Source organism: Chrysochloris asiatica, unplaced genomic scaffold (genome assembly GCF_000296735.1).
Source record: "Chrysochloris asiatica unplaced genomic scaffold, ChrAsi1.0 scaffold00020, whole genome shotgun sequence".
In the NCBI taxonomy this organism is placed as follows: Eukaryota; Metazoa; Chordata; class Mammalia; order Afrosoricida; family Chrysochloridae; genus Chrysochloris; species Chrysochloris asiatica.
Window position 1 is genome coordinate 16,044,668 of NW_006408538.1, and position 12,498 is coordinate 16,057,165.

At 47.0% G+C, this 12,498-nt stretch overlaps 1 protein-coding gene across 1 annotated transcript in view; it reads right to left on the reverse strand.

Annotated features, from left to right (window-relative positions):
* Positions 1–12,268, reverse strand: part of PSAP (prosaposin) — a 17,856-nt gene extending 5,588 nt beyond the window's left edge. Inside the window, exons 1-9 of the mRNA XM_006837468.1 lie at positions 12,265–12,268; positions 12,038–12,165; positions 8,864–8,938; positions 8,216–8,341; positions 6,516–6,716; positions 5,171–5,314; positions 4,149–4,205; positions 2,334–2,339; positions 741–872 (exon numbers count right to left, since the gene is read on the reverse strand). Of these exons, the coding sequence (XP_006837531.1) occupies positions 741–872; positions 2,334–2,339; positions 4,149–4,205; positions 5,171–5,314; positions 6,516–6,716; positions 8,216–8,341; positions 8,864–8,938; positions 12,038–12,165; positions 12,265–12,268 (873 nt within the window). The remainder of the gene's footprint in view (positions 1–740; positions 873–2,333; positions 2,340–4,148; positions 4,206–5,170; positions 5,315–6,515; positions 6,717–8,215; positions 8,342–8,863; positions 8,939–12,037; positions 12,166–12,264) is intronic.
* Between the last annotated feature and the right edge of the window lie 230 nt (positions 12,269–12,498).

A 12,498-nucleotide genomic window follows, 5' to 3' on the forward strand; every position in this document is an offset into this window, starting at 1 on the left:
GTAGCCACATGTGTCTACTGAGCACAGAAAATGTAGCTAGTGTAACTAGGGAAATTAATTTTAAATTTCATGTCACCTTAATTTAAGTGGTCAAGTGTGACTAATGGCTACTGTTCTGGGCAGCTTTAGAGTATAACTCCCTAATGGTTCTTCATGAACTGTGGCCATTCCTGGAGTAAGCGGAGAAGAGCATGCGCTATGCTGCCCAAACTCCAATCTGACATGTCATCAGCCCTTCCTGTGGGGCACAACCTACAGAGAAAAGGCAGAGCAGGGGGAGACAAGACAGACAGCTATCAAGTGGAACCTGTGTTAGGTGAGATGCCAGACAGGATTAGAGGAAAGTCCCATGGGCACAAGGCCATCATTCTGTTCACCACTGTGGCTTCAATGCCTAAAACAGGGTCTGGCCTACAGGATGTGTGAAGAAACAATATATACACAGCCACACTAGTGCAGGCAAGAATCCCACAGAGGGGTGTTCTGGGAAAGGGGACAGGGAAGGAGACTCAGCGAGCACATCTGGAGGACACAGAAAAAGCATCTTGAGTGGCATGCTACCAAAGGGAAAGCACTCGAGTTTATAAGCAAGGACTGTTTTGCAAGAACTCTGGGGGCTGCACTGGTATGGGGAAACCAAACCCTATGTGAACATGGAATGTGACACACTAGGGATGACAGTTCTACGGTGGGAATTAGAACCACACCAGCCTTGCAGCACCTGGCAGTGCCCCTGGTACCTTAACAGGCTCCACCAGCTCCAGAGCAGGGATGACGTTCTCCATGGCCGCTTGGGCAGGAATCAGAGTCTGCATGGGCATCTCCTTCACCTTGTCACAAAATCCAGCTGTCCCACAGATCTCCTTAGGTTGCTGAGAAGGGCATGTGAAACCTGTCAGGTGCAAGCCAACACCCCACTCCCCTCACCCTAGCCTCTCGACAGAGATCAGGGGGCCATAGACCCACTTCCCACCACACAAAGATTCCACAGTCAATTGAAAAGTGCAGTGCACAGGTACCAGTTACCCCTGTGCTCCAACCAAGGGCATCCTAAGAAAGCAAAACTTCCCAGCACCTTCACTAGGCAAGTGGAACATCTTCAAGGACAGCTAGTCTGCTCTAGCACCTGGTTTTCAGATGAACTGGCTCCTCCTTGGTAGGAAGTAAACTAGACATCCTTTTAAGAGAGTGAAATACTATCCCTATCAACTAACAGAAAGCCAATTTCAGAGGCAGGACCGTATCAGTGATGCATTAAGGGGAAATGACTTTTTAAAACCACATTTAATGTCCCAGATCCACAGACACAGTACACATAAATGTGGGTTCTCAAATTTGGTGAATTACTGCAATTCACAAAGCCCCAAAACTGATCCCCTTTCAGCATCCAGGCACCCAATCAAAGAACTAGAAAGAGTGGACATTCTATCCATTACACTGAGATGGCCAAGAGAGACAGGTATACAAACTTTGTACACTTTGCACCTAGTTCTGGGCCTGATGGCATTTGCCTCCTACCACACACACACCCTAAAGCAGTGGGAACAGAGCTACTAAAAACGAGACCTGTAAAGGGAGCTAGACCATGACTATGGTCCTCGGTTTTCTCATCCAGCAGGTGCTAGAATGAAATAAAAGCGGGAGTCGAAACAAAGTATATCCCGAGTAAGCTGTCTCTGAAACACCTAAAGAAGGGGGAGTTGTCAGATGGGTAGAAGGCATAGAAGTTGTTTTAGAAAGAGGTCACCATGATTAGTTTCAAGGTGAGTTTTATTCAGGGAAAATCTGTAACCTAGAGACAGGCAGCAGTGCTGAGGAGGGCCCCAAATGGGAGAGCTGGCCCTGTGGCTCCATCAAGTGTTCATCAGGGAGAGGAGCAGGCAGGGTCTGAGGGAAGGGGATTCCTCTCTTTGGCATGAGCTGCTGGCTTGGTTGCTGGGTGGTCTCACATGGCTCCCAACCCCACAGATCACCCATCACCAGAGGGGCAGAAGCCACAATCAAGAGATTGTTTCCAACTCTCTGGATCCGACAAGACAGGGACAGTCTACTGGCTGTCAGCACACCACTTGCTCATGCAGCAGAAGCGCTTCCAAAAGCCAAGAAAGCTTATGCTCCCTCAGGCCACCCATGTTGTCATGCACTGGCTCTGCTGGCTCTGACCCCTATGGGGGTGAGTGAGACCCCCCCAACACCTAGAGCTCTGGATCACAGAGGGAGGATGGGACCCTGCTGGTCCCAATCAGTCCTTGAATCTGTCAGAGCTGATCATGCCAGACAAAAACCAGATGGGCAGCAGAGCACTACCACAAGCGAATATCCCCATCACATACCTGATCCTGCTGGTGAGAACAAAATAACGGGGAATCGGAGGTGAAAATAAGAGAAAGGAAAGGACACAACAGTTAAGAAAAATTAAAATAACCATTGAGCAGTTAACCAGGTATAAGGAGGTCCCAAAGCAACTTTGGAAATACCTGGCAGTTGACTATCAGTAACCTACCTGCTTCTCCTCTTGTGTGGACAAGCAGGTCTTGAAAGCTACTCTGGCCCCAGCTGGAGTGCACCGTCCCCGTGTCCCTGACACACTAAGTCATGCTCGGAACACTCCCCAGAAATGGGGAGCACTCTAGGAAGGTCTCTATCCTCAGAGGCCTGACCCCAACACACCTGCAATTCTTCCCCACTGGAGAGTGATGGGAACTGGGGGCCGCCTCAACAAGGAGCAGGCATCACAATCACATAAAGGACACCAGGAGTCTCCATTTGCCCAGGCCTCCTGACAAACTAACCCAAGAGGGCAAAAGCACAATGTGACACCATATCAAAAGTCTTAAAATCTGGCTTTTCTCTGATTCAGCAAGGCAATTGTAGTGATATATACAGTCAGGACAAAAACAAGGAGCTGAATATACATTTGGCTACAAAGATGTGTAGCCAAAGCATCAAACATAAAGTGGATTCCATCCACGTGTGGATCAGGATACAGCCACTTAAAGATGGTTGAAAACTTATGAGCAATATGTTTTTAGAGAAAAACAATTAACAAAAAAAGAATTATTATCTGTGTTTTAAAAATAATCCTTTATAGTGTTAAGTTTAATAATGAGAGAAGTATTTTTAAGTTAGCTACAAGCAAGCACTTAAAACTAAATCAAGCCACATCAAAGGTTTATCAGGTGTGTCTTTTAAGATGCCTTTAAATGTTTTAAACAGACGTTGTTCAAGAAATGTGAATAATAATCCCAAATAAACCTGATTGTGCCTAAATGGATTACTTCAGTGGTTAGACTAGGGGGTCACTAAACTTTTCTGTAAATATTTTAGGCTTTTGGGGTCATAAGGTCTCTGTTGTCACTATGAAACTGCTAAATGATTGGGCATGGCTGTGTTCCAATCATTGGGTCCGGGGGGGCCATTTACTAAAACATGAGGAGGCCCATAGTTTCTGACCTCTGGGTTTAAGAATGAGCTTGAAGACTGAAGGTCCTACTTTCTTGAGCTTGGATGGCAATGAGAACTCTTGAGAATGTAAAGACCTTTCAGCTAAGAAGCCACGTGGCACAGGACCAGGGCCTGACACTTCAAGGATGTGTCACCTGGAACTAAGGAGGCCAAGTGTGCTCTCCTGACATATGGAATGTCCTGCTCTGCACAGGGCTAGCTAACCCATGAGCAAGGAAAACAGCCACCACTTTCTACCTCTGACTGACTATACAAATGAACACCTCCTACCACTGGATGCAGGAAAAGTTAAGCATGGGGACTACCAGCTCAAGCAGCAACTACAGCTAACACTGCTGCAGGGAACAGGGCCAGCTCCTCCAGAACGCAGGCTGGCTACACAGCAAATGACTTCTACAGGTCCCCAGGTTAAAGCCAGGTCCTAGAAATCCCATGGCCAGCTCACATGTACACAGCAAATAGACTACCAGGAAGCCACCAGGGCAGTCCTAAGTGTCCTGCTGGTTCGGCCTCCTCTTGCCAAGGAGCATATTACCCAGACTGTGGGTCAAAGGGGGCTCGTGCTGGCCCTATTTAGTAACCCTGTGGTCAAAATGGGAAACCAGATGATTTTCAAAAGTCTTAGAAAATACTAAGTTTGAGGCAAAGAATAAGGCTGACATGGCTTTTTCCCTGCCACCTACCATATGCATCATCATTTGAACAGCAATTTGAGAATACTGGTCGACATAGTTCTTGCACTGGGGAAGAGAGAAAACAGGTTTGTTAGTGAAACTCATCACTGAAACAACACAAGTGAAAAAAAAAAGTTCTGCCAGTGACTGGTGACTTTCAAGCAAGTTTCCAAGCGTGGGACTAGAAAAATGTCTACTCTGAGCAAGTTTTAATGACAAGTAGGTTATTCTGTAACTTCATAGGAAAACATGTACAATTGGTGTTTTGAAAACATTTTCAGTGCCCTCCAATCTCCACACTTGTCCCAGCAATGACTAAGTTTCCAATGGCTGTGGTGGCATAACCCAGGCCCACTGCCACCAAGTCAATTCTGACTCTCAGAAAACCGACAGAACAGAACTTCTCCAAGAAGCAGACACAGCCTCATCTTTCTCCTACACAGCAACTGGTGGAGTTGAACCAACGAGCTTGTAGCTAGCAGCCTAGCGCTTCAGTCATGGGGCATACCAGGACTCCTACATGATACAAGCCCACTGCCATCGAGTTGGTTCCAACTCAAAGCAACCCTATAAAAGGTTTCCAAGACGCATCTTTACAGACACTGATTGTTGTCTGGCTGTTAAGTACCATCGAGTCAGTTTCAACTCACAGCGACGCTGTACAGGGTTTTCGAGAAGCAGCTGGTGAGCCTGAGCCACTGACCTTGCAGTCCAGCGCATTAACCCTCAGTGTCGCACCAGGCACAGTTAGCCTCATCTTTCTCCCATAGAGCAGTCTGGTGGGTTTGAACCACCAGCCTTGGATTAGTATCCCAATGTCTAAACCTGATTGAGCCAATTTATGATTTTTAAACTATTTTCTTATCAATCAGGAGCGCCTGTAGCGTCTGACAGACTATCCTTATCATACTTGGGGTACCTGTACAGTAAAGGAGCCAAAGGTCATGGCAGGCCCCATGAAGGGCTCAAACAGGGAGAGCAATTAAACAGCAACATGCAAACAGATGCATTATCAAAGTCACAGGGTTTACCATGTCAGTCATGCCAGGCCCCAGCAGGTCACACTCTTCCTTGACGTGGTCCACAAAGGCCTTGACGAAGGTGGAGTTGGTCCTTACAGCATTCTGGACATCGGTCACCATCTGAACACAGTCCTGACAAACATCCCCATTACCCTAAAGAGATGGAATAGTTAGGTCATAAATACTGCATACGCATACAGCAACTAAAGATTAGAAATCCTAGGAGCATTTCCTTACATGATAGCAATCCCGGGGGGTGAGCTCCAAAACTGGCTCCTAATGTGTTTTCACAGGCTTTGAAATTACTGACAACTTTAAAATCAATTAGGCAATCATTTTAATAAGGTTTAATAACAAAGGGGGAAACTGTGGCTCCACAGTACAACACTGAAGTCTAGGCCCACAGCTGAGGAACAGCACTGTGGTACAGCACGTCATTTAATGTGAAGCTAGCCTTGTTGTTTTAAGTGCTGTCATGTCGATTCCGACTCACAGCAATCCTGTATAGGGTTTCCGAGGAGCAGTTGGTGGATTTGAACCACCAACCTTACTGTTCAAACCAACTTTATGGTCTACAGCACCACACCAGGACTCCTGGGTAAACTCCCAACAAACGACTCTTCTGATGGGTACGAGAAGGTGGGAGAAGATACTGATAGGATAATATGATTCTGCTGTGAATAACTGTTAACAGGACTAATTTAATTGTAAAACCTTGGAACTCTAATCTCACTACCATCAAAGAGAAGCCAGGAGCAGAATACATTCTTTAGACCCTGAGACCCCTATGTATTGAACCTCCTCAAACATAAGTTGTGATGCTGGAGGAGGGGCACAGGAGCAGCAGCAGCAGAGCCAAGAGCCAGAGCAGGGCACTTCTCAGCCCAGGGAGCAAGTAAAGTGGACTGACTTTGGGCAGGAAGCTTGGTTGCCGAATAGGGTGCCTCCAGGCACTTAATTGGGGGAGCTGGAGCCAAGCGCCTTTAGGCTGAGGCTTATGGTGAAGTGGTGTGTCTTGTGGGCAGTTATCAGCAGTTCTACTGAGAACTCTGTTAACTTTACTGGGGCAGCGGCGGCCATGATTGAGAAGCTGCAAGAACTGTGACCTGTGCATTTTCTGATCCGGACTTGTAACCTGCTATCTTCTGTAATACCCCACCCCATATTGTGAGTACGTGTCTGAGTTGTGTGTGGCAATGAGTCCAGCTGAGACGCAGAATGCTATGGGATACGGGCATGGGAGGAACCACAGTTTTCGCAGGCACACACTGTAGCCACGTCTCACTCACTACACTTCATGAATCTCTAATACCATCAGAAGCAGGGCCCCCCGTGGCCTGGCCTGCTGCCTTACCTTTGGCTGGGACTTGCTGTTGGGACCATCCTGAGGGTAGAGGAGCAGGGGGATGTTGGCCATGAAAGGAGCCACCACCTCTGACATGTCCACTTCCGGGATTTTATTGGACTCGAGCTGTTTCTGGTGATTCTGCTCAGCCAGGTGCTTCTGAAGAGACTGGCAGAGTTTGAGAGCTGAGCATACTTCCTCAGGCTGGCTCTGGTGGGGAAAGAGGTCCAACTGAAAACCTTCTCCAGAGAAAACAAGCCACCTGATTCCTTCAAAACAGTCCCTTAAATCTCAAGAAGCAACATAACATGTTTTTGTTCAAGTTCAAAAATGCTCAGTACACCTGAGAAAGAATAAAATATTATCTTCACTTAAACAACGATCTCCCAAACATGCCTGGTTGAGGGAGGGAAGTGGTATCAGCAGTTCACGGCTCTCTCCTTCCCCAGAAGAACTAATGCAATGCACTGGGTTTTAAATACCTTACATACGCTGCTAGCTCCCAAGGTTACTTAGCCCTTGTGCTCTGACTCAGGTGTCCCTGGGTGGTGCAAACAGTTAACACCCCTGGCTGCTAATCAAAGGGTTTGAAGGTTTGAGTTCACCCGGCGGCACCATGGAAGAAAGGCTTGATGGTATACTGCCAAAAAATTACCCACTGAAAACCCTATGGAGCAGAGTTCTATTCTGATACACATGGGTCACCATGAGTTGGAATCGATTTGACCGCAACTGGTTGAACTAATATCCTGACTTACGTACACATACCCACCAACAGCGTAACACATCCAAAAATAAAACCTTGATTCCACCCTGCCCCAGGTGCCTCTCCTCCCGTATCTGCATATAAGCAAATCGCTCTACCACCAGCTGCTTACTCCTTCCATCTCCTAGACAACCCCCACCCCATCAGCAACTCCAGTGCACCATCATCTCCACTGCCCCAATCACATCTTATTCACTTGCAATAACCTCCTAAATGTTCTCCCAGCTTCCCTCTAGCAACTCCCCAATCAGTGGGGCCGAGACCACAGCCATGCTGCATGCCGCAACTAGAATCCTTCAGCCTAGAAGGCACTGCATGCGGTGGTCCCTGTCTACTGTGGTCTCACCACATGATAGCCCTACCCCACCAGCTGTGTCTCAGGTTTTTAAACATCTCTTCCTTCTTCGGGCCTTTCCTGGTCCCACAAAGCTGGCTCCTTGTTACTGCTAAACAGCCAGCCTTAGCCACATGGTTTGTGCCCAACAGATAGATACATGCTGGATGAAAGATATACATTCCCTAATTATTTTAGGGTAAATTTACAGAAATGAAGCTAATTGCTTGTTCTAAGGGAAAGCAAAGTATCTAACATGAGTTATCAAACTGGTATTTATGAGGGAGCTTCAAATTGCTTCTGGAAAAATTCCATTATCTTTCCATTCCATTTTACCATGAACTTTCTGAAGTCCCTCAGCAACTACACACCCTCACCAATCCAGGAAAAAAAACATAATTTGGGTAAAAACCACTAGTTCATCTTCTTGCCCGGGAAGACACTGGCAGAGTTTCCCTCAAAGTCCCCAGCAAAGTGCTCTGCTGTGCCAGGGTCCCCACATATGTCTGTGGAGGAAATCAATCTATGAGCAGACCTTCTAGTCTTGTCTGACAGCCCCCTGGGCCCCAGGTGTATCTTAAGGAAAGAGTCTAAGTTCCCATCTCATACCATTTCTCCTCTGATCATGTCCAAGATGACGGGAAGGTAGGACTGGACCATCTGCTTGCAGGCGGTACTTAATTCCCCACTAGGAAGCCAGTCACAGACCTTCTCCAGATTCTCAAGGATCTCCTCCTGCAACAGCCCACAAGAGAAAGAATCAGGGTGGGCTGCTTTCCCACAACACAACTGAAAGCAAGAGGCCCACTGGACTTCTGGAAACAGCATGGAAAACTGCCAACCCTCAGGGTAGAGGGTCTCGGTACCATCCCACCAATCAGGCAAAAACCAGATAGGGAGAGTCACAGTAAGACCCTTGACCTACAGTCTCGCAGGCACAAAGCACTGTGAGCAGAGATAGCAGAAGCAGACCTAAAAGCTAACACGAGCAGAGAGTCCCAGTTAACCGTGGACGTTGACTAGCAGTCCAGGGATCAGCTAACTATGTTCCTCAGCCTGTTTACATTTTTCCAAGGTTAAAAATAAATGCGTGTGTATGTACTGGAGACAGCATGTGGCCCACAAAGCCTAGGACATTTACAGCCCACCCTTAGAGAAGCGTGCCGATTCCTGGGCCTGTCCTTTCCTCTCTCGTCACTTACTGAGCCCGTCTTATGCATGCAGCTGTCACCCACAAGTCGACACACTGCAGCTCACCTCGGTGCCATTTTCTTTCAACAGGTTGCCAGCTGCGGTGATGACATCTCTGCATATGTCACAGGGAAGGGATTTCTAAGAGGAAAGAACATAAGGGAGACGTATTTGTCTTTATAGGACACACTGTAGGCCCCACCCTGATGAAATCAACCAGCTTGGCCCTTTTCGTATCTTGCATTACCAGTGATCAATGATCATTTTCTACAAGGGCCCACATACTGACCCACCCTGGCTTGCCAACCTAGAGAAGCACTGGGTACACCAAGAGGGAAGAGTGAGGTGAGATTTATCAGAACACTCGGGATAGATGCCTTCCTTGTACCCTCTATCCCTCAGTCCTTTACTTAGTGTAAAATGTAATAGCTCCTCTTTCACCCTAGCAATGCTGGGAGAAAAGGTGAATGAGTATCACCAATAGTAAGCAGTGGGTGGAGCCAGCCCCTGGTGTTTACCTGCACTCTGTTTTCTGCCCTGGGCTAAGTGCTGTGTTCCTGTCAAGGCCAAACAGCCCCACTCCAAAGCCTGAGACATCACACTACCAGTCTTCTGATAACAGCCCCCCCAGTACCCAAAAGCCAAGCCCACTGCATTGAGTCAATTCTCTGAGTGACCCTATAGGACAAAGTACAACTGTTCCTGAGCGTATCCAAAGCTGTAAATCTTTACAACGTTGTTGTTAAGTGCCATCAAGTCAGTTCTGACCCAAAGAAACCCTAAAAAGGGTTTCCGAGGGGCAGCTCATGAGCTTGAATTGCCACCTCACAATTCAAACCAACTTTGCAATCCAGCGCATTACCCTACAGCGTCACACCAGGACTCCTAGACTGCGTCATCTTCGTACCATGGAGCGGCTGGTGGGTTTGAACTGCCAACCTTCCGGTTAAGTAGCCCAATGTTCAACCCACTGAATGACCAGGAATCCCACAGAAGAACCCAGGAGTTGTAGACATTCTACTCAGTTTCTCCCAGTTTTTGGGCAGTAATGCACCCATCAACATGTTCTAGATGTCAGTCACCTTTCGACCCACGGACATGTCTGAGAAGATTAAGGTGCACCCAGGAACGTGGTAGCATTTAGAAAAACCAATTTGAACCTTCGGACCTAGTCAGGCTAACACCATACATGAGGCCATACCAAGAGAAGCTCAGTTCTTTCAAAGAATCAGAGCTGAAGTTCTCACTTGGTACACATTAAACCTGGAAAGACGGAATATTAAAAACAAAACCAAAAGAAGCCCTGATGGTATCATGGGTTCTATGTTGGGCTGCTCTCTGGAAGAAAAATGAGGGTTTTCTGCTCCTATAAAAAGTTATATAGCCTCGAAAACCCTACTGGGTCGCTCTGAGTAGGAACTGACTCAAAGGCACACAGTCAACCAGCCCAGTAGTAAGAACGACAGACAATATCCAAAAATCAAATTAGGCACCTAACAACAAACATTGAGAAAATAAATTTTTGTTCATCGATGCCCAAAAAAAGCCAATCAGAAACCAAATCTGAGGTATAATGCCCATAGACAGTAGTTCCCCAATGAATAACTGAGAATTATAATTATTTGTTAAAAAGCACAATATTAATTATATCAACATTCTTCTCATGGATCCTTCTCTTACAAAGGAGGCCTAGTGACCTCTAGTGACAACTTTTAGAACTCAAATTCCACTCAGTCAAACGTGGCCTAGACCACACGATGGGCAGCAGATAAGGTGTCCCCATGAGCCAAGAGCCAAGAGAGAGGTTTGGCTGGTGCTGTTGGCAAAGCTCAGGTATCTCCTGAGAGGGCTCAGAACTTGTGCAATCGACTGCACACAAGGTTTTGTCATCTTAAAGAAAGACCTGGTGATCTGCTCCCATACAGATCACAGCCTGTGGGGCAACTCTACTGAGTCACATGGGATCACTTACCCAGCAATGTCAACTGGGGTCACCTAGCAACAGTCCCACATTAAACTGCTGCTGTTAGCAGTCATCTAGACATTCTTTGACCCTCAGTGAGTGGACACCACCCAATCCTGTGCCACCTTCCTGATTGGCTATGGATTCGACCGTTGTGACCCACAGGGGTTTCACTGGTTTATTTGGGGCAGTACATCTCTCTACTCCCCAAGTAGACTTTCTTCCTAGTCTTCTTCTGGAAGCTCTGCTGAAACCTGCTCAGCAGCTAGCATGCAGGCTTCCTCTGAGACGGGGAGGGGCGGTGTCTGAGGGGCTACAAGAGGACAGCGGGCCTGCGTCTCCAGCAGGGAAGGGGAGAGCCTTCCACCACTGAGTTACCACCGTACCCCACCCTTCCACTAAACTAATATGCTACAGTTAATTGTGTGGCTGCCTTTCCCAGTCTGGCTGCCAATGGAAAAAAGACTTTAAAACAATAGCTCCTAAACTCTTAAGAGTTCCAATGCAGTGCAAGGTTGGTCTGAACCTCAAGGTTGCCATTTAAACTCACCAGCTGCTCCTTGGAATCCCTACACAGGGCCACTATGACAGCACTTAGCAACACAAAACTCTGATCAGCACTGGACTGCTAACCACAAGATCAGCAGTTCAAACCTAGCAACAGCTCCTCAGAAACCCTATACAGGGCTGCTACGAGTCAGAACTGACTCCGTGGCACTTAGCAACAATAACAAGGTCTAAGATCTGAATTCATGACTTGTCTGGGCGCAGACAAAGAAGAGGGGAGTAGAAAGGCAAAAGCCAGAAGTCTGGAAAAACTTGAAATGCTTAGCATATACAAGGGAAGGAACTGTGCCCAGGTACCAACATTGGGAACAGGCTCTAGATTTAAACTTCTGCAGTGCTCCTGGGAGGCCAAGATGGCCAAACTTCGTCTCTCATACTTCGGACATATTGTCAGGAAGGACCAGTCACTGGAGAAGGATATCATGTTTGTTAAGGTGGCGGGTCAGAGAAAAAGAGGAAGACTCCCAACAAGATGGACTGGCCAAGTGGTAGCATCGATGGGCTCAAGCATGGCAACAGTAGTGACGTTGGCCCGGGATTGAAAACGTTAAAAAGGAAAAACTTAGTACTGTGTGGTTAATAAAATAAGTCTGATTCTTCTAATGAGCAGAGCATAGAGTATACATTCTAGGAAAGATGATCCCCCTTATTTCTGAGGTGCAACACAAAGCAAACCCGAGAATGCTGGGGCCACCAAGTCGAGGACTCACCACTGTTGGCTTGTTCCAGACTGTCTGCAGGCAGTGCTTCACAGCTCCACAGGAAGCCGCCGTCTTGATGTCCTGGCACCATACCGCGGAGCCTTTGGTGCATTCTTTTAGGCCGAGGACAGGGCTACCTAGAGCTAGAAGTAAAGTCAACGTGAGAAGGTGGACCGTCCACACCAGGTCTACTGCGTTCCTTTACCCTGGGGATCAGGGGTCACATCAACTCCAACTCATGGTATTTCCACGCATGTCATTGTAGAACTGTGTTCCAGGGAACAGTATCAGGCCTTTAAATCTTTAGAATCTTAAAAAGCTTCCATGCAATCATGAAAGAAATGAGAAGAGAAAAGACTGGCAAACTAGATACAGAGAAGAGTTCTAGGACTAGAAAAGCCAATATCAAACAATTAATATTCTACTAAATAAACAGAGATTTTGAAATCTGTTCTAATTCTGCTGTATGA